We start from the raw sequence: 25,406 nt of genomic DNA, 5'->3' as shown, positions 1-25,406 counted from the left end.
GGTGTAACTATTTGTGTCCGGTGCGGATCCGTTTTCTTGAGTCTGATGAGAGACTATCATTCAAAGAGTTGATCATGTCACACCCTCCTTGTCCCAGTACAATCCCATCCATTTTAAAAGGACCAAACTGAAATGGCATTATAGTATTTTTAGTGCCAAATGGCAACTCTTGTTTACGATAATGTAGATTTCATGAACACAGGACATTTTGTCATGAGTAAAACAACTGAGGTGTTCTCTTGCCAATTCAATTATAGCCTTTTTGCTCTATTAAAAAGAGAGCATACCTGACCTCATAAAAAGATGATATATGATGGCCAAATCATCTACGACTTAGGCCTGGTTCATGTACAGCAGTTTGCTGAGAACGTTACATTGATAGTAACAGTCCTGAGAGGCAATAACAACTGACAGGACTGTGGTTCCATCTGCTGGCCAGAAAACTGAATCGCATTGTACTGAAAACGTCCTGCTGACGCATTTGATCCCCCCCCCCCCCCCCCCCCCCAACACAGACACAAGCACATCTTTTTGGTTTTGCATCTCATTGTACTCTCCGACTATAAAGCCACCATAGCTGTATACTTGATGTGTATCTAGAATTTTGTGAATGTGTTGTAGCTTTGTAATGATAAAATGCTTAGTTTGTGGCGCCTTTGTATGCCAATGAAGTTGACTGCCGGTCGTAGCATAATGAATAGGCTTCTTCAGACCTTGAATGCTAATAGAGCTGTTAGAGATAATGGCCAATCAACAGGGGACCATGCCCTGGCCTGTTCTATGCATTTTGGTGCTAGGAAGTGCTTGATCCTCTGTTGCTCAACATGGTTTTTACTGTGTAACCAAGTGGTGAATGGAGTTTTTTTTTACCTAGATGAACCGAGAAAAAGGTCGTCTTGGTTTGTTTTTATATTTTTTAAAGAGGTCAAACGGTATTGTTTCTGACTGATGGTGCTGCCAAACTATTGGAAGCCCGGGGTTTAAATTAAAGACAGTAGACAAACTACTTAAATTAAGTTTGTGATCAGCAATATAAAATATTAAAATTATAAACTAAAGTGAAAATATCCCTTTCCAAAGAATTGCTGGGCTGGACAACCGTATACCCCACCTCAGTGACGCGAGAAGTAAAGAGTTATTACATGATGGAAAATGATCACAAAAAAATATTGATAATTATAAGTAACCTAACTCACTGGTTAGTATAATTCAACTTACTAAACCGTCGAATCCACTCAGATGTCAAATCGTGGGCTACGTACAATAAAAAACGTTTACAAAAATGTTTAACCTCGCTGGCAGCCTACTGGACTGACAGACATTTCCCTTCTGTGTGTTTTTCCCCTCCCCTTTTCCATGTCAATACAGTTTCCTGGGTAGGCCAGAACCTCCTTCCCAAATTTAACCCCTTGGGTGACTGGAGTTTCTACTTTATCCAAGTTTGCTAGCTACTTACTTTGTTGGTGGAGAGGAGAGAGACAGTCGAGGGAGGCGACGTCAAGCAGTCCCTCGCGAAATGGTGTTGATGATAGAACAACCAGAACGAGTCCTCCCACCGCTATCTACACCAGAAGTAATCAAGTCTGTGAGGAAAGATGCGAGGACATTTCAACCCAAGTAAGTTCGGCTAAAGCTCTTTTAGTGCAAGCGTCTTCATTCAAAGGCCTTGTTAGCCAACTAGGCTAGCAAGCTATATCTATTGTTTAATTTATTCTCGTTGTCTCAAGAGACGTTGGACTTCTACATTAGGATAAAGCACATTTCCTTGACATTTGATGACATTAGATATTGGTTATTTATTTCTTGGTTGCGTTAACTAGCTACGCTATCTGTACATTTGAACTTTTGTAAAAGAAAAAGTTATTGCAAACGAACAGACAAACCTCTACCTTCTTGCAAAAGTGTTATTTTCTCCAGTCGGCAAGCAAACTATGAAACACGTTTTACTTTTGTAGTTAAATGAGGCTGATGACTTTCTGTGAGTTTACCTTTTTCCCGTAAGCTCTAGACGCGTGGCACCTTTTCACTTTTTCACAACTCGACAGCGCTTTGTTATGCAATAAACAACTCCGCAAATGCAGTATTTCCCAGGTCGTTTCATTACAAATAACCTACGCCCGAATACGGTGTGTTTCCTATCAGCTATGTTTAATGTCATGTATGTTATGCATATTGTTTTGCTATTATATTGTATTCATATGTATGTTTGTTGGTTTGTATATATTTCTGTGGATATGTAAGGACTGAAAATTGAGACGTTTTGCATGGCAGTAAAATGTTCAGGAAAATATTTTTTTTTGCATGTTTAAGAGTGACATACATTGCAGAAAAAGTGGTGCTTGAAGAGAAGTCTCTCCTGTGTCTTTGTTGGCACCTATTTAGCAGCAATCTCATCACATTCCACTGTGTGGTCTTTATTTTCAAACCCTTTTCCTTCTGCCTTAATGTTCAGTTCCGAAGCCGAGACTGCAGAGGACAAGCAGAGGAGGCTTTGGAGGACGGGTGGGGAGACTCCCCTCTCCATGGACACCCCAGAGTCTGACGCCTCTGAGAGCAAGAAGAAGCCTCCAATGATGAGGTATGTGTCAAGATCTGAGGAAAATGTGCTTTTTGTCCAGACTGACTCCTACCAGGCCATCAGCTGGCTAGAGGCCAGCACCTCTGTTTACCTGTCCTAAATAGAAGCCAGTCAACCATGCGCACACTGAGCGGAGCCGTGCTCACGCCGACGTGGCCATAAAGTGCTGGGCAGTCAAATATGTTACAACAGCAACTAATTGCTATGTGCTTCCAGTAACTCCCCTGGTAGACTCTATAAAACATAATCAGGATGTTTTAGGGATGGTGATTAGAGTGCGTTGTTTACCTTAACAGTGATCTGTAGGGGCACAGCAGCTTTTTGTGTATACCTGCAGAAAGCTGATTGGAGTTTGTTTACAAACCCCTATGTCACTGTCCAAACACTTTGTTTTATGTAACCTGGCCTTTTCAGTTCAGGTTTGGTTGAGAGAGAGGTAGAACATGCACAAATAAGTACTAGTCTATAGAAGAACTGATTCTGGGACCATTCCAAATTGGATCAGGCTTCAGTCCTGGCCCAGTTCCGTAACAGTCAGAGGCTGAAATAACGGGGAAAGAAGCTTTCTTGGTCAGGTAAAACAAATAAGAGTATATATTTTGAGAGTTAACATATATTCACACCAGGCACTTGGCAGATAAGGGTATTTTCCTTCCTGTTTTCAAATGTTTTTAGTGTGTTTGTCATGTGCTGCCACTAGCTATTTGCATGTAGTCAAACGCTTCTCTGTGCAACTTGAGAAAGATTAGCAAAAAGCCACATTTGAGTTGGCTGTGTGCTTCTTTGTGAGATCCCACTGTTCGGGGCTCCACATTCCGTGCTGGAAATTTGATCTTTCTCGTTTGAAGTCGACAATCAGAAAAAAGGTTGTGCTCAATGCAGGTTTCCTTTGTTTGTTTTTGCAGGTTCAAGCCGATGGACCAGCTTTCCCCACTGCAAAGTCCAAGCGACAGCGAAACAAAGTTGGAAAGGAAAAAGTCTCAGTCCTCACAGGTTTGTTTGTGTCCGTGTGTCGTCAAAGGATCCTATTTTAGACCTCAGCTGACTGTGGGCCTGACTCTTCCTCAAACCTTTCAAGCATTTACACAAAAGACCGCATAGAGTATGTGTGTCATAGGTGACCCACTCGTCACCTGTTATTCACTATTGTCTGTTTTACAGGATGGAAAAATCCCACACATCATAAATACAATGCAGATTAAATGTGATTTACGTGTAGGAAGAGTAATTTGTTTCAATTTGTCTATCCAAGTTTTCATATATATATTTTTAATGGTCATGTTTTTGTTTGTATTTCCAAGTAGTCGTGAATGGAATACAAACTGACTTACCACTCGCATCCCATGGCGTGTGTGTTTTGTGTCGGCACATGTTCCTTGTGTAGTGTTTATGACCTGTGCGTGTTGTACACTTTTTGTGTATTAATAGTCTTGCTGACTTCCATTGGAAAGTCACGTGCTGCACAGAGGCGATGGCGTTTTCCACCTGTAGTTTTTTCCCAGGGGTAGTGAATGGGTGCGGGATTATTGAAGTGTTCAGATGGTCAAACACTTTGCCTGCGCTAGAGCTATTTGCACCTGTTATAAACAAGATGCCAGTTGTAATCTCTCACTATAGGCTACAATTGTCCTGACCAGTACAAAGCCATTTACTAACAACTTTACAAGGCTGTAGTAAATAATTAACTGACCCGTATATCACAAAAGGTTTTAAATCGCTTGGAAGCCATGGCTCTGATAATAAATGTTCACTTTTTTTTGTAGGGTTCCAAAGCAAATGTACAGTTTCACAAAATCTTCAAGGAAATCAGCAAAGATGAACTACTCAAACAAAGTAAGTGACCTTTAACCCACCTCAGTGCTCAGCATTATAGATTGACCATTGATGAGATTGAAAATAGACCCATCAAAATCAATTGCTTTCCCACGCTTTCATTAGGATTTCTATACAGACGTTATCCAGAGAGTAGGTGGATAGAGTTCTAGTGAATTATGTATAAAGGAAGTGAATGGGCTGTAAATGCTTCCTGTGCTGGGTGATATTTTGATGGGAATTTTGATCTGCTCAGCATTCTAATGTCTCGTGTTTGTCCTCAGGTTATACTTGTGCCTTGCAGAAAGACATCCTTTATCAGGGCAGACTGTTTGTGTCTGATAACTGGATCTGTTTTCATTCCAAAGTCTTTGGCAGAGACACCAAGGTAATTCAGCATTTTCCCTGGACATCTTATGGGTCCTTGTTTCAAATCTCTTTCCACTGATTTTATTTATTTATTTTTAACTACCTCTTCACTAGATTTCATTAGTGTTCCACCTGAGCCTTGATATGTGTTGGTACATTCTCTACCTGATGTCATATGTAATATTTTAGCATTATTTCATATGTAGCCAAATGTTTCTGAAGTATTGATTTGATTTCTCGGTCAACAGATTGTCATTCCTGCGCTCTCAGTAACTCTCATTAAAAAGACAAAAACTGCCATATTGGTGCCAAACGCCATTGTTATCGCCACAACTAGTGAAAGGGTGAGTGAGCGTTGACTGCAACACTGTCCGTCAAAATGCATCGCATGATGTACTATACTGCATTTTTGTCACTGTACATATTCTTTATGCTGTGTTTTTAAATATGCTGTCATTGTCCTTATTTGTATGTTTGTGTGGGGGTACAAAAATTCTCAAAATATTTATGATCATGCTCATATTTTATTGCTTGTGTTGTGATTATTGCTTTTATAACTTTATGGATCTCCTGTTGTATTTCAGCATATGTTTGTATCATTCCTGTCACGTGATGCCACCTACAAGCTCCTGAAATCCATCTGTTTGCAGCTAGAAGTGAGTGTCATGCTATCAGTTATGACACAGTGAATGTATGTTTGTTTACTCTTTGTTCCTTGAAGAATTTATAATGGTACTTGAACTGCTGGCTCTTATGAGATGCCATTTCTGTACGTCTCAATTTGTTACTGTTAATTTCACACAGGTTATGATGTCTCTTTAAGATGAGTCTTGTTGGTTTGTTTTCACAGGGAGAGATCATAGGCTGCAGTCCCGTAACTTCGTCTGCAGAGAACAGCTTCAGAGCTGAATGCCCATCATCACTTCCTCTGGTTAGTGTTAGTTAGTATCACCACTTCTTCTCCTGTTAAATAGATAACAAACCAAACCATAGAACATCACTGTGTTCACTTCACAACCACATTGTCACTTATTTCTCTTGCAAACAAGATATTATCGACCAGCACAACACGTCTTGTTCTCAAGTGCGGTCATCACACAACCTGTTAATTTAGCTTCCTTGTTTCCTTGGTGTTTGTGTTCAGGATTTCTCGGCTGAATTCTCCGATTTAGATGGAGTTGTGCGCCAAAGGAGACATGATATGCTTGAAAGCAGCAGCTCTGGCTCACAGACGCCAGACTATGAGAAAATGGCAGGTGGGTGGTTTTGCACGCTGTCTTCGGTTAGAGACGTTTTTTGGGAGGCTGGTCCCATGCCAATCTGGTTTATGTTACACTTCCAAAAATGTCAGGATCAGGGTTGATTATTCAAGTTATGTAACCATTATGATCAAAGATATCAAATTAAAAAAATGCTAGCTTCAAGAGTTAATGATTGTTTTAGGACTTGAATTGTATACAGCAATACTTTTATTTGCAACAAGCCCGCAGTCCAAACTAATATTTTTATTTCAGACCATTTTTTTTTATTGGGCAACAACTTCACTGAGTTGGGCTTTTCCTTACAGCGAATGAGAGAATGTATTTTAGCGCATTATATAAAACATTCTAAAATACAAGCAGTGACACTTCACCTGGACTCAACTCCTTTCCAACACACAATCCTGCCAGTGCCAGCCATTCAGAGTTCATAAACTTGTGTAACTAATCCTAACGTGATCTATTACAGCATGACTGTGCATGCTTTTCTACATCCTGTGGTTGAATGCCACAAGTTCACATCACCACATTACTGCATTGAAGATGAACATGGCTATCCCAAAAGCAAAGATGTTTTACTAAAAGATGTTTGTTTTTTTTAAATGACAATGTAATCCAAAATGTGAACTTCATGAGAATGGAATTGATAGACTACACAAAAGGGTGGTATTCATATCTGTTTACTCATGTATACTTGCCAGACTGTACTTGGAACTTTTAAAGCTTAATGGAACCAATTTCTCTGTCTAAATGGAACAATTTGTGTGTGTGTGTGTGTGTGTGTGTGTGTGTGTGTGTGTGTGTGTTTTTTGTTTTAGAGTTCCCCAGCCTTCCAGAGAATTTCCTAAACGTGGTGAAGAATGGCGAGGTGTCTGTGCATGCCGACGTTCACCTCCAGACACCCAGCTCGCGCCATGGGACCCAGCCCAATGGTGGGTAATAATGGCCTCCTAGCGCCAGTTGCACTTGTCACTGTCACGCCACAGACGGAAATTTCCACTGTTTGTATTTGGTCATTTACATATGCTCATCTTTGTCTTCGCCGTAGGCACCAGCAAGCCTGTTCTGGGAGACGCACACCAAGACAAACCGTCGCAGCCATTGTCTCTTAACACACTTCTCCTGATTTACATGTTTCTGTGAGTAACATTGTCACATTTGTTGAAGTCAGCCTGTCAAAACAACTTTCAATTTCTACTGTATGACATGCCCAAACTTGCGAAGAGGTGTGGCCCACAGTCTTGTATTAGTGTGGGAATTAGTATTATTTTTTAATATAACTTGTATTTGGTCTTGTTTTTCTTTCCAGTGTGTGTGTCCTGGTCTTGTCATCATGTTACATGGCCTTCAAGATTGTGGTTCTGGAACAGAGGCTGAATTCGCTGGGCTCAGCTGGAGAGTATCAACATAATGAGTAAGCACTCCCACCCCCCCCCCCCCCCAAGGAGTTGTTTGAAATGATGATACACAGGAGGTCAGCCACAGGTGGATGCTAGTCTTGTATAGTCTTATTGCTGAGAGTCACGCTTTATTGAAACTGCTGCCCGAGTCTTTCAGTTATGAAGGATCAAGAATTCATATCCTGTTGATAGTGTACCTTTTTGTTTTGGATTATCTGGGGCAAGAAATACCTTGGGGGCACGAGGACTGCTGCTCAGATGACATATACAAAGACTCTTTGCAGAAAGGATGAACTAGTCATAGCTTTTTGCATGTTAGCTTTTCCTCTTGTGTTTACGCTTTGCAGTGAAGGCCTTATTTTTCTGAACGCAAATGATAAATGTGCTTTTGAGTGACTTTTACTCCCTCTCCCTCTCTCTCTCTCTCTCTCTCTCAAAAAAGAGTTTTACTGTTTAGCTTTGTGTGACCCATTGACTGAATATGCCCAAAACACACACATGCCTCAGATTATTCTGACATGTTCATGTCCATTTGAATTCAATCATTTTCTCATTTTCTCAAATACATTAGAGGGCTTTTTTCCGCCCATCCATCTCATATAACCATCAAAGTTGTAACTTGTAACCTGTATTTCCAGGAATGCTGTACACCATCGTACACACTCTGAGGTCAATGCAGAGATCTATGGAGAGCTGTCTACAAATCTTTTCAAACTTGAGAAGGTAGGCGGCAACAGAACAGCTCAGGGGTTAACCTTTCACTCTTCAATAGACCCAGCTATGTCACTGATGAACAACATGAACAAATATGCTTCTTTCTACATATCATGCCATGTCCGGCTCACTCATTTGACTTGCTGAATAAAGGGCAGTGTATGCTCACCGCACACATACTTTTACTTTCACTTTTTACATTACGACTTTGTTTGCTGTACCATCCATCCTTAAACAGACATGCCTGTAGATCATCCATATATTATATAAACTATTGTGAAACCTCCAGAGGTCATCTGAATGTCTCAACGCTTGTTTGCGTAAGATGTGATGTATGGGTTATAACTGTCGTAGTCACACTATCCTGGATCTTCAGAGCATTAAAGTGAGCACCTCCCCTTAATAGCCCTAGCAGGTGAGGTCAGCAGTAATGGAAACTGTGGTAATTGCTCTAGCCACATTCAGGTATGGAGTGAATGTATTAGACACACACAACAGGAACAGCCAGACTGCCAAGGAGACTGTGAGAACCGGATAGGCTTTCCTGCTTAAACATTTATAGTGACCATTCTCTCTCCTGAATATTGACTGCAAAGCTTCCTTGTCTGCCGGTCTCATTGTTAAGGTCTGATTGATGTGTTCTCTGTATTTGTGTCGTAGGTGAAGTGTTGTGTCAAGTTCTCTGCAGATTTTCCTGTAACTGCTTCATTTTGTGCCCCCAGATTCAGAGGAACTTACGGAAGCTCCTAGAAGAAACCTGAAATACTTGATTTTGCCTGTAAATGTGATGCCTTCTTCACAAAACTAAGAGGGAAAAAAACATGCAGAGGCCATAGGTTTTTTGAATGAAGAGCATCCTCTGTTGTGCAATAAGCAGTTTATTCTATCTTTCAACTCAGGACCACACAACACTTTGCATTTTTCACAATATGTTTCATTGATGGTAGAAGACCAGAAGACATAAGCTTTACTCACAGTACTGTTATGGGACTGTGCTTGGGTGTATAAATTGGTCCTAAGGACCTGCGATTTCAACGTTTCATCAAAATTGGTCAAATCACAAAGGCCTGCTGTTCATATTTAACTTTGTTACATATTTCAGATGACAATAAAATATTTATAGTTTGCTTAAGTTCCTCTAATGATGCTTTAAGCAGCCTCCAAATAGATATAAGGCGACTCGCTTTTGGTAAAGACAGCATTCAGTTATGTGGTACTTTTTAGCACAGCTTTGAGGTGACTGTTTTTAAATCTTCATTTTATTTCAGTTGAATGAATCTTCTAGTCTAACATTTAACAAACTAATGTAAAGTTACGGTCTCACCTGGTAAACACTAAGTTGTCACTATTATATAGTCATTTAGCATTTTTGTCTATGTTAATGCTCACATGGGTCTGAAGTTTCAAAAGGGGGGAATAATCTTTCATTTAGCATGACCAAACCACAGACCTGTTATTCCCCCTAGTGGTAGGAAACCATTTCAACTTAGAGACTGAAAAAATGACTGAGAAAATGAATTTTAGTTAGAATTTACCTATAAATTATTGTCAATGTGTCTGTCTTAGAACTTACTTGACTGCACTAGATTTGTAAAAGATGAATTGTAAATTTGTAAACTTGTCTAAATTTGACTAAAAAATTGTTACAGCCAGCTATTACAAATGTAAAAAAAAAAAAAAAAAAGCACTATTGTACTTCAATATATTTCTCCTGGAGGTGAATGTGTAAAATGTGCACCTCAACTGTTTTTTTTTGTATATGAATATACGTGAAGAATTTGGCCTTACAGATTTGCCAGTAATTGTCAGATAAGGGTAGAGTGTAATTTAAGTATGCTTAAATAAAAGTGTGTTGCAAGTCTGCTTCTGTGTTAGACCTGTTTGTGTCTATTTAGGTGCTCTATGTCTGCATCTGTTGACTTTTTTCAGGCACAAAATATCCAGATATGTTTGAGTCAAGACATTTGTTTCCAAAATAAAGGCATGATTTATTGTACAATGTACTAGATTGTAGAAGGCAGCTTAGTCAGGGAAGTGCTTAGAGGGAGAGAATGCACAATAATAGTTAATTGTTATTGACCTTTTCTATGACATCATCTCTATACAAAAAAAACTAAATAGGAAATAGAGCTTCTAACATGTTAATCACAAAAAAAAAAAGTATATTAACCGTATCTTTTTCTTTTTTTTAAAAGTGGGAGTTCAAAGTTTGTAGTTGACCGAACATAACTATTGTATGACAATATGTATGACTGGACAAACAAAAACTAATTCTGAAGGCAAGTGAACTATCAAATGCAAGCAAGATTGTGTTAGATTTGTTATTGCTTTTCCAAGAGAGAGTAGTGTGCCGAGTTGAGGCATGTTGAAATCCAGATGGCGTCCACTTGAAGTCCTACTTCACTCGAATTTGATTCCCTGTGCCAGAGGAAGATCCTTACTGTAGTTGATTGTGCTGAGACAGAGGAAGGAATGAAACAGAGTGAGAAAAAGGGGCAACCACTGTGATAAGTAAAATGCATTCACGAGTGGTCCCTTAAATTCGCAATCACAATCTAGACTAACATTTCTCTCGCACTCACTCCTCAGGGTATCACAAAGACGGATAAAAGATTGAAAGACAAAGAGAAAAGGCCCCCCTCCGTTTTGTTGTGGGCAAACTGAAATATTTCATGGCTGGGCAAACTGAAATATTTCATGGCTGGGCAAACTAGCACCCAGTGTTCCCGCACTCACCACGTGGATCTTCTCATGTACTGCTTCCAAGAGTCGCTTCCTGACTCCCTGCCTCCTCCTGTGTGTTTCTCACCACCTAGAGGCAAGACACACTCACGCATTGGCTCTGAGGTTACAGGAATTTCACACTCATGTGATTGCCCTTGTTCTTTTCATTCCTGTCTATATAGGTGAATGATAATACGAAGTAGCCTGATTAATTGACTTTTGCAATAACACTTCAAGGAGGATCCATGAGTAATTTAGTATTCATTCCACCATTTCGAGTGACCAAACTTGAGTTTGTTGTTGCCATGGTCAGCAGGAACTGGTTATTATCTTCAAGGCAAAATACTCACCAAAGGCTCCACCGATCTCAGCCCCACTGGTTGGAATGTTGACGTTCACAATGCCACAGTCAGATCCTTTGGGCCTGCAGACAATCATGGCACAGAGGATGACAACCAAGCAATCACCCTTAACTCTAGGTACATATTACACACACTGAAAAAATCATTACGGCCAAAAAAATCCAGACTATCCATGATTTCATGGCAAAGTGGCCCTAGGACTCACCCGAGCCAGCGGAAGACCCTGCCCATGTCCTTAGTGAAGATGCTGCTGGAGAGGCCCTGCTTGACCTCGTTGTTCCAGGCAAAGGCCTCCTCCTCAGTCTGTGGAGGATAGGACAGAGAGGATGGTGAATGCACACACACACACACAACTTCATGCAGGCTCCAACTCTCTTTATGTACGCCCACAGGCAAAAGCCACGGTGTTTGCTGCACGGGTTGCCAAGATACCGCTCACTGATGGTGCAATTCTGAATTTATCCTTACCAACACAAGATGTTTTTGGAAGATGGATCAGTTTCTTGTGTTGCAAACTGGAATAGGGTGGGGTGAGGAAAGGGAGAAAACAACTAGATATACCACAGAGAGGTGCGCTAGATGACCGCCGCATAAAATGAGTGAAATAACATTTTTCCTGGAATGATTACATTTCTGACAATAATAGACTAAAAGGTTTGTTGTATACAATTTAAACAATAGTTCAATGTAGTGGCTTTACATTGAAAGAGTGTGACCGGTATTCTAGGGAATATGAGGATGAACGACTTTATAAAAGATATATTCTTGTGTTAAATTTGAGCATTTTGTGAAATTTTCATGTAAACACAAGGAACAATATGAACTTAATTGTATTCATTGATTGTTAAACTGTATTTGGCATTTATTCATTAAGTTTTGAAAAATATTTGAAAACACATAACAAAACTTGAGATTATTAGTTTAAGGCAAGAATATGTTTGATTTCAATAGTGAATGTAGAGTAAATCCTAGGTCTACAAGTAGACATTTATAACAGGACAGGGGTATACACCAACATAAGTTTAAATATAGCATATATGTGTATATAGCATTTAAATAAGCAGCGATCATCAGGGTCCAAGCAGAATCTGAACATGTAGCTTGTTATAATGACATCTCATTGGGGATTTGTTTGAAATTGGGTAAATGGCTTCTATATGCCATTATGAATGAGCCTACACAACGTCATTAAGATTCGCCATTCCCACAGGCATGTACTGACTACTGAATTTTGACTGGCCGTTGGCAGCCATTTTGTTTAAGGAGCTAAATATATATTCAGGAGATGTTCGCAAATGTAGCAAAGTATAAGCATACCAAATTTAGAAACCTTATCTTAAGCGGCTGTTGATATATTGAAATGTGTCAGTTACAGCGCTCCCTATGGTTGAAATTTGGCAAAGAACTGTGGTAGTTACAGGGTGTCAAATATTGTGAAGCTTGCTAACCAATATCTTGTAATGTAAAATTTCAAAGTGTTAGAAGAGGAACAACAACAACAACAAGTAAAAAAAAGAGTAAGAAGAAAAACTTTGACAACTTTGACTTTGATATGATAATTCTAGACCAACCTTAAACTTGAGGACGTAGAGGATGGGGACAAAGGTTTCTGTGTGGACAATGGGGGCGTCGTGGGCCAGCCCTGTGATAATAGTGGGCTCAACGTAGTTTCCTGGGCGATCCATTACCTGTTTAATGGATTAAATTATACATCATTATCCATCATTAGCCACAATAGGGATGACTGCTGTGTCTGAGTGAATGTTACCATCCCATTCATGTATAACATAATAGTAAATCATTTAATGACTGCTTTTAAATGACTAATTTGTCATGGAAGTAGAGCCTTGAAAACCCTTGTTTGTGAGATGAGAAGAAAAGATAATTGCGTTATGGACAATTGCAAAACCTGGATGCTGAGTGGACCGAGTTCTGACAGTACCTTTCCTCCGCACACCACTCTTCCACCCTGCTGCTTGGCCTGCTCGATAGCAGCAAGATACTGGTCCACGGCCTGCTTGGTGTGAAGAGGCCCATACAGAGTGCTGGCTGTAGGAAGACCACTTACAATCAGACTTTCTGGGCTTTCACACCTGTGGTGCATTTCCTGCATAGATCATCATAAACAATCTCTCGCTCTCTCTTTCTCGCTCTCTAGTTACCATAGTTTTTGCTCAACAATGCTTTTGAGAAATACAGCCCTGGCGAGTCCAATCACACTATTGAAGGAGCTACAGGCTGGCTTATGGAAATTTAAAGAGACACTCACGGTCCCAAGGGTCTCCGATGCGGACTTGTTTGTAGGCTTTGGCTATCCTCTCCACCACTTCATCATGGACGCTGTCGTGCAGCATCTAGACGAGACACACCGTTGAAGATGATTACGCAACTCAACGCACCTTATGCAACAAAACATCACGCTAACTTTATTTTACAACCTCATGAGCACACGGAGTAATTGAGGTTTCCCATGGTGGTGTAGAAGGTTAATGAGAGTAATGAGAGGGAATTGGAGAACAGAAACTGGGTGTAGCAGAGGGGGTGTCCTGAAGTGAGGAGAGCTTTAATCTCACCAGTCTCCTGGTGGTGGTGCAGCGCTGCCCAGCAGTGCCCACAGCAGCAAAGACCGCACCCGGCACCACCAGGTTTAGGTCAGCATCCTCGAAGACTGCATCAGGAAGAGACAACAGTTAGATACAGTACTGTGGAGGGCTGCACTCTTGCGGGTGTACTGTACTCTACTGTACTTCACAAAACGTGAAGGAGGCAGGTGGAAGCGGGACAAAATGTTACAGTTTTGCAGGATTGGGACAGGATCTATGTGGGAGCTTGCCTGGAAAATCCATTAGGAAAACCAGGGAGTGCACCATTGCATTATTCAGACTTACCGATAATGGCGTTGTTCCCACCGAGTTCCAGCAACTGACGACCTGTAAGGAAGTAAGGACGTTTATTTAGCAATAGTGTTCTTGGCAGCAAATATCAATAGGATTGCCTAATTTGCCAACAAATGCTCTAAATGTGTGGGTGGGTGGGAGAACAGGCCTTCAGTGAGTGTAGGGGGCTGCCTTAAAGCCTCAGGGTGGTAAAACAATCAGTAAGCACTTAAATCAGTAGAGCAAAAATGCCTGGGAAACTCACCAAACCGTTCTTGGACCATCATAGATACCATCTTGCCTACATTGGTGCTGCCAGTGAAGGACACCAGATTCACACGCTCATCTTTGGCCAACGCTGTGCTGTAGAGTACAGAACATTAAGGATGGGGTACGGACACAGCTCATGTGAGATTTATTTTTTAGCTTTAACTTCTCGAAGAGAACGCAATTTGAAAAATGTCATGAAATAAATCAGACATTATCAGACATACCCGATATCAGCACCACCACAGGTCATAGAACAGATGGCGCCAGGGAGGTTGTTCTTCTCCAGCACCTCAGCTACAATTCTGCACAGTTCAAAAAAATAACAATTAATAATGAATGAATGAATAATTGAAGCACAGACTACATGTTTCTGTATCTTATGTTTTGACAGCAATCAGTGTGCGTCTCCCAGATTGTTCGACAACAATTTCACTTACTTGGTAACAGCAACACTTGTAAGAGGGGTTGTAGGGGCTCCTTTCCTATTGAAAATCAAAACACATTTTCATATGAATGCATGTGAAGACTGAGTCAGTGGAAGTGCAGGAAATCAAGTGGATTATGACACTGAGCGTCCACCAAACAGATGTCAAATAAGAATAAGTACATTTCACATACAAGACACAGATGCTCCCATCTGAGGAGAGAAGATAACTATCCAGGATGGAGATTGCGTGATTCATCTCACCAGAGGCAGACGTTGCCACAGATGAGGGCGATGGCGTTGTTCCAGCCGTAGACAGCCACAGGGAAGTTGAAGGCCGTGATGATTCCCACCAGACCCACAGGGTTCCACTGTTCAATCAAGGCATGGCCAGGTCCTACAGAAACAGCAACACAGTCTAGAGTCCACTCTAAAGTACCCCATAGTCTTAAAAGAGCACATATATGCGCGTGACAAAATGGACCACTACTGGAAACTGTTAAAACTGTTAAAACTTCAAGAAACCTTCAGAGGTTCAAATGGTTTGTGTCTCATGAGAGGTGGAGCATGGTAGGCATGGTGGAGATAAAGCGCTGCAATATGCTAAAAATACCAGTGGCACTCACACAAGGCACACCTACCTATCTTTTTACCTCAAAAGCTTTTCATATCTTTAGAATAGTGCTGCACGATTCCATTTGATCTGAACTACAAAACTCAGTCTTACAATGCCAAGTCTGCAATGCATCAGCTTCAGCACCCAGTCAGCATCACACACATAACAGGCAACACTTACTCTCTGAAGGAAGGACTGGACCGCCAATCATGCGGGACAAGCCAACAGCATAGTCACAAACGTCAACGTACTCCTGCACCTCCCCGACACCCTCTACATAGATCTTCCCCATCTCCAGCGAAACCTGTGTGAAAGAAATATAACTATTTTAGTTTATAGACAAAACCACACACCCTGCACACAGATAGGGGCAACAAAACTCTTTTTTCATGACATTGATTTAAACTGACTCATGAACTTTGATTTCACACACTTAATAGATGAAGAACCAAATGGCTAACTGCCTGGTGGCTTTGCCTTCAGGTCAGACATGAGAATTGTTCTGATACAAAACAAAGAAAGACAAGATGATTACAGCTCTTATAGCGCTCAAGAGGAGGCCTCACCAGGCTGCCAAGGACTTTGATCTTCTGCCGCAACGCATCACCGATTTGCCTCACGATTTCGCCTCGTTTGGGAGCAGGAATCTTGATGAGGGGAGAGAGGATTTAGAGAAGGACAGCAAGAGTTAGTCAGGGGGTGTGGACACTAAAGCAACTAGTGATTTGCTTTGCATTTCAGTCAGGGCAGTTCATATCTCCTCAATAGAATGTATTGACTTTAAAATGTTAATGTTCATATGATTTTGTGCACATATAGGGAACAGTGGCCTGTAGAGGAAGTTAAAAAAAAAACGAAGGACATAAATACAGATTCAGATTGGTGAGCAGTAACTGAATGCAGATGGGGGAACAGCAACAACATCTGGATAAAACAATCGATCTGGACAAAAACTAGCGATTTGCAAAAAGACATTTGAGTGTGGAGAACAGTAGCTCATGGGCAAGTTAAAAGTTTTCTTAATTCTAAAAATCACATAAGGTGACCAGAGCACTGCTTTACCTTGCTCCATGTCTCTTTGTGTCTTGTATTTCTGGTTGCACTGTCTCAAAGCAAACTATGTATAAGCCAGGTGGGAGGACAACCATTTGGTAAATTTGTTTAGAACTATTACCCTGTTCAGAGGTTGTGGTATTTCAAAACCAATCTCAAAGCTCTCAAGGCTGAGCTAGGTCTAAAGGAGCCACGACTCCATTACTTACATCAGCCCAGACTTTCCATGCCTCTGTGGCCTTCTTCACAGTCTCCTCATACTCTGCCAAGGTTGCCTTGAGAAAAAAGGGGGACAGAACACAGTCGTGATGAAAGTAACAATGACAGAAATGCTTCTTTGCGGTCTTCACATCTTATCCAGCCGATAAGATGATTAGATTTTTACAGTAATTTAATTAACTCACATTATAAGTTAAATTAATGAATTCAATGACATTGAATGAGGTGCATTTTGTATGTGCAATAAATAACCTTCAGTGACTAGAAAGTAGAACATACAGTTTGGGAAAAGCCTAACTTTGTGGTGGTTAAAGTATTATAAATGTTAGTCACCAAATACAAACAATTATTCAAAAATACTTAATTAGGTTTAATTAAAAAATCTAAAAACAACACTATCTACAAAAAAAAAAAAAATCTAGTGTATAAAGTTGGCAAAAAGAAAAAAGAAAAGGAAATGCATTCGGTACCTGGCGCACTCTAGCAATTGGTTCGTTGTTGGCAGGACAATATGAAGTGACGACCTTGGAGGGAAGCACAACAGTTAAACATAACCCCAATAACAGCGTAAATAGACAATTTAATTTTAGTAGCATTTGTATGTGATTATTTTCAAAGTCAAGGCATATAGCAAGGCAAAAGACAATTAACTTATGTTTACAAAAATAAACTTTAAAGTCAATCCACTCAACCATACCTACCCGTTTATAAAACCTATTTCGAAATAGTGCAGTGTTGGCCGCTAGAGGGATCCTTCAGAAAATGAATGACTAGTTCACGTTCCCCAGGCTAGCTGAAATTGCTAACGTTACTACAAAACTAAAAGCATGCCTTTTACCTCTTCTTATACTTTCCAACTTTCAACCCGTCGGCAACTGTTTGATAAAGTGGTGCTGTTTTCAAAGTCAACATGTTAAATATAATCTTAGAATGCAGTGAACCGATGTTCTTAAAATAACGTTAGCATTCTTGTTAAACTTTCTGCAAAGCCATGAAGCTGAAATCCATTGTCGCCAGCTAATGTCGTTAACTTTGTTCACATAAGTTTCAGCTGACAAAAAAAATTGCATGGCATGACATCTACCGAGACTATTAGAACTCCTCAAAAGCATTAAGTAAGTATTCGTCATCTTAGCAAGTTCAATATCTCTCCAAATGTTAGGTCATATAACCAGCCTGGCCTTTTCAATGCTAGCTGCATCGCTAGCTAGACAACTAACCAGTAACTAATGTCACAACAGTTGGAATGTGAAGCAATGCAACAGGTGAGCATAGTTAGGTGTGCAACTACTAGCCCACAGTAGACATTTGTCAAGTCACCCACTCAACCTATTGTTCATTGATGTCATTTTGTGAGTCGTGGTTGCGAGGCCTTTGCCACTTGGGTTCTGCAACCATCTTTTAAAATGTATATTTAGAAACATGTGGCTAATCTTCTTGTCTTACCTCACCCTTGCCCCCCCAGGTCCCGTTGTAAACTCCGTCATTGTCTTCTTTGAGACCTAGTTCTTTCAACCATGCGTATTTCGGCTCGTTAATGAGGAGTGTAGACATGGCTGCAGCAGGTCGAAAACTAAGCGAATAGACCTTTTTCCTGAGGGCAATGTGTCTACCGACGGTCAGAGCAAGCGTGCGCTGCATGGTTGGCGGAGGGGGTGCAATAAAGAGGACGTTCAACGTCGGACGCAGATATGGGCCATCCCTCAGACCGGTTGACAGTCATGATTGGTTAAAAGTGACTCTCCCCTCTTGCTGGCTGAGTGTCAACGTGGTAAAGATATTTGTGTAAACTTTTTCTGAAGTTGTTGGTAGTAGTCCTCCACTGATTTTTGACATATCTCTGGCTTCCAGTGCCATTGGTGGTCTTCTTATTTACTCTTTGAATAACTATTCATACATTGTATTCACGCATTCATATTCACAAAGGCATGTTCCCACAGTGTTACTTGTATGGCAGAGATCACCCAATGTTTAATTAATAATAAATGTAGCCATAATTAGAATACATCGTTTTAGTCAGAACATTTGACTGAACAATAATATAATTGCATGGGTAAATAATACAATGATTAAATCTTGGGGTCATGGACGTTCATCGTGGTTCATATAAATTGCACAATCTTCGAGGTATGTTACGGTAAGAAGGGGGGGAAAGAGAAGAGAGAAAAAAAAGAAGGAAGGGGTTTTGTATGGCCTAATCCTTCATGACTAAAGCTTTTAATATTGATATACATCATACGTTATTTTAAACTTTCTATGAGAGCAGAGGTTTCCGGTTCGAGTCCCACCGTTGGCAGAAATTGTGGTTTGCATTATTTACTGCAAAGCTAATTTTTGTTATTGGAAATCACAATAAGTTTGCATATTACTTTTGATTAACCGTATATTAGTGAGGTGTGGATAATTCTACATTGAATATTTCAATGCTATATGCATTTCTGAGGGAAGAGTTGACTCCAAGGTCCCACCGTGAGCAGAAATGTAGGTGTGCATTATTTACAGCAAAGTTAATTTCTATTACCAGGAAATGAGAATTTGTTTGCATATTATTTTTTATTTACCTTATATTAATGAGATATTGATAATTTTACATTGAATACTTCAATGCAATTTTATGTAGGGTAATGTGTGAAGTACTTTTATTGTTTCACAAAAATATTTGTGTTCCAGTTAATACATCCTTCTATCCACAAAACACAAAGAAACAAAGGAGAAATATATATATATGCTCTAAACAAAGTTTTATTTGCAATAACCAATTAAACAACAACAGCAACAGCTAATATTTGGGATAACGGCTGACGAGCTGTACAGTTCCACAAAGATAATGGACGCTGCGGGACAAAGAACACCACAACTGTACAGCTCGGAGGCCGTTATCCCGCTTATCTCCCGTTTACAACAACCAAAAAGGTTTGTGTTATAATTATTATTATTTCGAATTTCCTTTATCTTTAGGAAACTTAATATGCATAATAACCTGATGAATTCTTGATTTGAAGCCTAGTGCTCCCGTTACAGAAAGTAGTGCCTGGAACAGGCTGTTTAAAAAAAAAAAAAAAAAAGTTACGTTGGTTGTCAATGGTAACCATTCAAGAGCATTGATATCGAACGGCAATTTAACTTTTCTACTGGGACTACGTCCAAGGTGTCCATATGAACTTATTGTACACCCCATTAGCCAATCAGAAATCGTTCCAGAGGGAGATAAATGTATGTATTAATATAGAATATATAACAGGAAACATATACAGAACGTTCGTCGTGGTTCATATAAATTGCACAATCTTTGAGGTATGTTACGGTAGGAATGGAGGTTGGTTGTGGTTCATATAAAATGCACATTCTTTGAGGAATGATATCGTGAGCAGAGTGGCACTACTACTTGGATCAGGACAACTCAGGTCTCGTCGGCCAATCCTCGCCTTTCAAATCCATACTCAGTCATCCAATCCAGCCGCGGAACGAGAATGGACATTAGCCAATCGCGGCGCTTCTCTCCAAACTTGGCTTGAACTTGTGTGATGTGTTACCAAGTTACACAGAACGACGTTCTGCTGAAGATAGCTGAATCTTCAAGGTATGTTCAGAATCAGAATCATGTTTATTGGCCAAGTACATTTTCATATACAAGAAATTTGTTCTGGGTTTAGTTGCTGTCAATGTACTTAAACTGAAAATATACAGTATAACAAAACAGTTTAGGATAAATTAAATAAATATAATATATAATATAATAAAAACATTTTTCAACTGTTCATTAGAGTGACGGAAAGGGGGAAAAACTGTTCCTGTGTCATGGGTTTTGGTGTGCAGAGATCTAAAGGGTCTGCCAGAGGGGAGGAGCTGGTTACGGCAGGAATGGACGTTGGTTGTGGTTACAATAAAATGCACATTCTTCGCGGTAAGATGTCGTAAGCAGAGTGGCGCAGCGGAAGCGTGCTGGGCCCATAACCCAGAGGTCGATGGATCGAAACCATCCTCTGCTATCCTTTTTGAGTTGGTGATATATTTATTTAGAAGCAATGTACTACCAACGTTAAATAGTGAGAATATACTACTGTCCAATTAGACCATATTCGATTCAAACAGTGAAATAAGCAGCAAACCAACTCAATTTTCTCTGTTCCGTTTATTTTTTACGTAAAACGTCATTACGTTTCATTATTTCCGGTCAGGAGAAATGGCGGGTGAGAACAGAGATACAATGGAAGATCTTGAGGATGGAGAGTTGTCTGGATCTAATTCCGACTCAGAAATAGCAGCAAATGTAGATGGCCGGGGGAAGGTAATTATATTATTGCCTAACTCAGTGACACAATTATTAAACGATTTAATAAGCATGTCTTATTCTTCTTAGTGATACAGAGGCGGTTGCTGGGCAAGTCAAGCATTTCGCTAGCTCACTTATACCTTCCTTGCTAGAAAAGTTAACTTAGTTATCCTGGTTGGCTTGCCTACATTTTCTGGATGTTCGAGATTTATCTAACGTCAGTTGCCTAGCCAAATAGGCTGCTGGTATTCAATATGTGTTTTATGTGCCCAACCAATACGATATGTTGTTTAACTCTGCAAGTAGCGTTAGCCAACTCCTTCCACCTAGCCTCTTCATACAGAACGTGAGTCAGTCAGCTAACGTTAGCCCTGAGGTCACGTGCCAAACAGTGTTAGCAACCCAGAGATTTAACTTTTCCTCGGACACATCTGGAGTTAAGGCAAAGTTATCTGTGTAAGCGTTCTAAATAGCTACATAACGTATGAAGTAAAGTGTCCTTATGTGTTTAGCAATGCAATGTAACTAACGAATGAATGACTCCTGATGTTGCAAACATCTGTAACTTAAGGTAAAGAGGGATGTCAACGGAGGTATGGACCAATGGACTAATTTACAGTCAATACTGATAGCTGCTGTAAGCACTAGCTTCTTTTTGTGACTTAAGCTGGCAGGCTATACATTTGACAACTCTAACACACACACAGGGGCAGAATTCTTGCAGTGGTGGAAGTTAGCAAGGAATTGTAACCATGCTTTTCCAGCTTCTTTGTGTGTAATGCATGTTTTGCTTCATCCAATCTATCCACGTCCTTGCACTTTTAAAGTTTGTACATGAAATTCAATCATCTCTAAAGCCTTGTGTCTCTCCACATGTCTCACTTGTCTCTTTCACACCTTCAGGTGCCAGCAGCCCAGGCCTTTACTGGCCAGTCCTTTCAGAGCCGAGCCCCAGCACCGCCACCTCCGTCCGGCGCCAGCTATCGCACCATGCCCACTGCAGATTCTTCCGCCAGCGATTCCGACTCTGACGAGGCCGCCACGTTATGGCGACGGAAACGACAGAAGTGCTCGCACCCTCCGCCGCCACCCTCCGGGCCCGCCAGGACCCCGGCACCACTGTTTGGGGCGGCAGCGGCAGGCCGCAAGGTGAACAACATCTGGGGCAGCGTGGTGCAGGAGCAGACCCAGGAAGTGGTGGCGACTGAGCTGGGCTTAATAGGAATGGAGGGCGACCTGAGCGTGAGCAGCAGGCAGAGCGAGACGTACAACTACGTATTTGCTCGTAAGATGATGGAGCGCGAGCGGGAGCGGGAGCAGGAGCAGGAGGAGCAGGATGAGACAGCGATGTTGGATGACGAGCTGGAGGACTACATGAAGCACAAAGGGCCCAAGAATGACCGCGACAGCCACCTGAAGAGGAAGAGGACCGCCAAGGAGAGGCTGGGGTCCAGGGCCGAGATGGACCTCCAGGGCTGCATTGAGATCACTGAGGACGACCCAGATGAGAAAGTTATTGACGAGATCTCTCACAGGTGAGCTGGTACCATGGTTGCTCATAGGCAGAGGAACGTGTTGTCAGTAAGGGGAGTTGCTGATTAATACTGAATCAAAATGTGGTTGCGAGTTGGAGACACATATACTGCACAAGAAATGAAGATTCACTCTCCTAAAATTGGGTTGCACTCATCTGTTGGAATTTCCAATGAATGTGAATGCTGTAACTTTATTTTGTCATATTGCAATGTAATGACCCTGCTGACAGTGTTATGATGATGTAAGGATAAGCAATGGAAAGTGTTTGTCTTATGTTCCCACAGACATTTTATTTGTGTTATTTCATCGGCAGGCTAATGGAGCCAAAGAAGGACCTTATAGAGCGTGTTGTGAACGTCATTGGAAAGAAGAAGGCTATTGAACTCCTGTCAGAGACTGCAACAATAGAACAGAATGGCGGCCTGTACACTATGGTGAGTATGGCGTTCCTTGTGTCGCCAGTAACAAATATAAGGTGTTGCTTGCATATGTGGTACCTGAACCAAAAACATTTTTTTTTTTTTACTGTTTGATTTAATGTGAAGTAAAGTTGACATTTTCTCTCTACAGGATGGAAGCAGGAGGCGAACACCTGGAGGTGTATATCTGAATCTACTGAAGAACACACCAAGCATCACAAATGAACAAGTTAAGGTATCTAAGAGTTTGTTCATTCTGTTCTGTGTTATTGTATGATCAATCTTTGATGTTGATTGAACAGTGACACATTTCCAAATAAACAAATACTAAAAGAACATCATTAAGCATGTATGTTGACAATGACAATGAGTTAAAGACCTAAATCACTTATTACACACATTTAGAAAAGAAACAAATATTATTAGAGCACATAGTATGTTATCTTGGTGTGTAGGTTGACCATTGTGGTAATGGATTATGCTTAAATCCAACAGGAGATATTCCAGGATGAGAACCAGAAAGAATATGCGAGCAAGAAAGCAGCCAAGAAGCGTCGGCGACACATTGTGGCCAAGAAGATGAAGCAGGCTCTCAACACCCTCGACCTACAGGAGCATGATGATGTCTCCAGGGAGACCTTCGCCAGCGACACCAACGAGGCTCTGGAATCTCTCGAAGAAGTTCCGGAAGACATTGTTGAACCTGCTGTGGGTATTGAGGATACGCCAGTGGTCTACAACTCCAATGACCTAGAGGTCTTCTGATGCAACCGGACTGTGTGCATCAGTGTGCATCTCGTGGGCAAACACAGACTGTGGCTCTACTGTTGCAGACGAACACAACAGACAAAATGGCCGTCATAAGCCAAACTGATGCCCACACAGCTCCAGAGTGCCACTGGCTCATGAGCATGACTCTTTAAGAAAGCACTAAATTCCTTCCTCCTCTGCCATGCTTAAGAAGCTAGCTGTGTCCATCGATTTATCGGGTGGAAGGACAAGTCTGTAGAGATGCAGAAGTCACGAATAGGTGTTGCCATCTCTTCCTTCAGACCCTGACTCTTACGAAAAATCATCAGCTTCCGTTGTGCGTACATTTCTTGTGGTAGAATTGCATAAAGGACAATGCAATGACATTCAGCTATGTCCAATAACGGTGTATAAAACAATCCGAAAGCTTTATCCATCAACTTACATTGGATGCACTTTTATTTGTATAAAAGTGGTATTCTGTTAATGTTGCCCTCCCCGTTGGAAAACCTACTTCGTATGACTTCAAAGTGTGTGTGTGTGTGTGTGTGTGTGTGTGTGTGTGTGTGTGTGTGTGTGTGTGTGTGTGTGTGTGTGTCTGTCTATCTGAGAAAGCTAAATGTTAAGTAACAGCTGATAAAACCCTGACCTCTTGTAGGGTGTGAATCACTGCACATATTTGCATGTTTTTGTTTTTTCCCCCAATTCGACAAGAATATAACAAATAGCTTAAAGACTGCAGCAGTCTCTGGAAGAAAGGGCACTTACTGTATTAATTCATTACAATCTGTTTTGCATTTGAAAACGTTATTTTGACGTCATGTCTTTCAGAAGTCTTTGACAGCTGTTTTTCACTTTGATGAACATGATGAAAGACGTTTTGTCATTTCTGAGTTGTTAACATTGCAGCTGATTACACATTAAAATCTGTCCTTTCTGCCGACACAAGGATATTTTATTATTCAGTGTTCTTATTTGACAGTGATTAGCCAAGATGATTTAGCAGTGTCAGTGCCGAATTAAAAAGTCCTGATTATTTGAGTTTGTTTAGTTTGCGTGGCTGTGTAGTTTCATGTGATGGTGCAGTCTAATCAGCCTAAGCACATTCATTTTCCAGCTATTGTTGTTAATTTCACTTAGAACGAGGTCATGCATAACAGACCTTCATTCGTCCTATCCAAACATGTCTGTATGAATTTACTGAGACAAATGATCCCAGCTTGATGATGAAAAATCCCATAAATATAGAACCTTGTTCAATTAATTAATTTCCATGTATTAAGTTTGATCATTTGTTCACAGAATTCAATGATTTACAGTACACAACTTGAACTTGATTTTTTCCCCCAAACAAATTGAAGTAGTGCACCTGTTGGCTTCTTTCTCCCCCACATGGCTAATAATGGTAATATGTTTGCAAGCATTTTGCATTGAGTGGACTGAGTCATGCTGACGGGGGCTTGTCATGTTACACTTCAGACAGACAGCACAATGGACCACATTGCAACAAATTAGTTGTGGCCATAAGTGGCTTATAACAACTTGCCAATTGAGCATCATCTCTAGGCTTTTCAGACCACTTGAGCAATAAAGGGGTGGCAGTCACTGAGCTCCTCTGCACTCATCAATGAATAAGTGCAAGGTTGTCATGGCGACTGACGCAAAAACACAATATCTCATCCAAATGAGGGCTTGGCTTCAGTTTTTCCTTTCTTTTTTTGGATGCTATAAATAAAGTGGCGGGCGATCAGA

The 25,406-nt window shown here is 40.8% G+C and overlaps 3 protein-coding genes across 3 annotated transcripts; 2 read left to right on the top strand and 1 right to left on the bottom strand.

Moving 5' to 3' along the window:
• The first annotated feature begins 1,481 nt into the window (after nucleotides 1–1,481).
• On the top strand, nucleotides 1,482–9,259 carry LOC308372506 (GRAM domain-containing protein 2B-like). Its single transcript, XM_080847662.1, has 14 exons — nucleotides 1,482–1,617; nucleotides 2,453–2,578; nucleotides 3,484–3,571; nucleotides 4,342–4,411; nucleotides 4,675–4,778; nucleotides 5,008–5,103; nucleotides 5,344–5,415; nucleotides 5,610–5,690; nucleotides 5,904–6,015; nucleotides 6,837–6,950; nucleotides 7,067–7,157; nucleotides 7,328–7,432; nucleotides 8,057–8,141; nucleotides 8,855–9,259. Exons 1-14 carry the CDS (start codon nucleotides 1,517–1,519, stop codon nucleotides 8,891–8,893), a joined length of 1,284 nt encoding a protein of 427 aa, XP_080703788.1. The 5' UTR covers nucleotides 1,482–1,516; the 3' UTR covers nucleotides 8,894–9,259.
• Nucleotides 9,260–10,095: 836 nt separating this feature from the next.
• On the bottom strand, nucleotides 10,096–18,323 carry aldh7a1 (aldehyde dehydrogenase 7 family, member A1). The gene is made up of 18 exons (XM_080847936.1): nucleotides 18,123–18,323; nucleotides 17,147–17,200; nucleotides 16,667–16,732; nucleotides 15,971–16,051; nucleotides 15,585–15,708; nucleotides 15,053–15,185; nucleotides 14,802–14,846; nucleotides 14,589–14,666; nucleotides 14,360–14,457; nucleotides 14,107–14,148; nucleotides 13,792–13,886; nucleotides 13,488–13,572; nucleotides 13,161–13,267; nucleotides 12,790–12,906; nucleotides 11,424–11,521; nucleotides 11,207–11,280; nucleotides 10,869–10,944; nucleotides 10,096–10,587 (listed from the first exon to the last, which is right to left on the bottom strand). Exons 1-18 carry the CDS (start codon nucleotides 18,315–18,317, stop codon nucleotides 10,533–10,535), a joined length of 1,623 nt encoding a protein of 540 aa, XP_080704062.1. The 5' UTR covers nucleotides 18,318–18,323; the 3' UTR covers nucleotides 10,096–10,532.
• A 2,536-nt stretch (nucleotides 18,324–20,859) lies between these two features.
• phax (phosphorylated adaptor for RNA export) lies at nucleotides 20,860–24,592 on the top strand (the record flags this gene model as incomplete). Its single annotated transcript, XM_080848167.1, has 5 exons — nucleotides 20,860–20,964; nucleotides 21,853–22,484; nucleotides 22,799–22,919; nucleotides 23,056–23,139; nucleotides 23,400–24,592. The coding sequence occupies 5 exons, from the start codon at nucleotides 20,860–20,862 to the stop codon at nucleotides 23,667–23,669; spliced, it is 1,212 nt and encodes a 403-aa protein (XP_080704293.1). The 3' UTR covers nucleotides 23,670–24,592.
• Nucleotides 24,593–25,406: the final 814 nt, after the last annotated feature.

The sequence above is a fragment of the Sprattus sprattus genome, assembly GCF_963457725.1.
Source record: "Sprattus sprattus genome assembly, chromosome: 11".
In the NCBI taxonomy this organism is placed as follows: domain Eukaryota; kingdom Metazoa; phylum Chordata; class Actinopteri; order Clupeiformes; family Clupeidae; genus Sprattus; species Sprattus sprattus.
The sequence above is the reverse complement of the archived record's forward strand: the minus strand, read 5'-3'. Positions and strand labels throughout refer to the sequence as shown.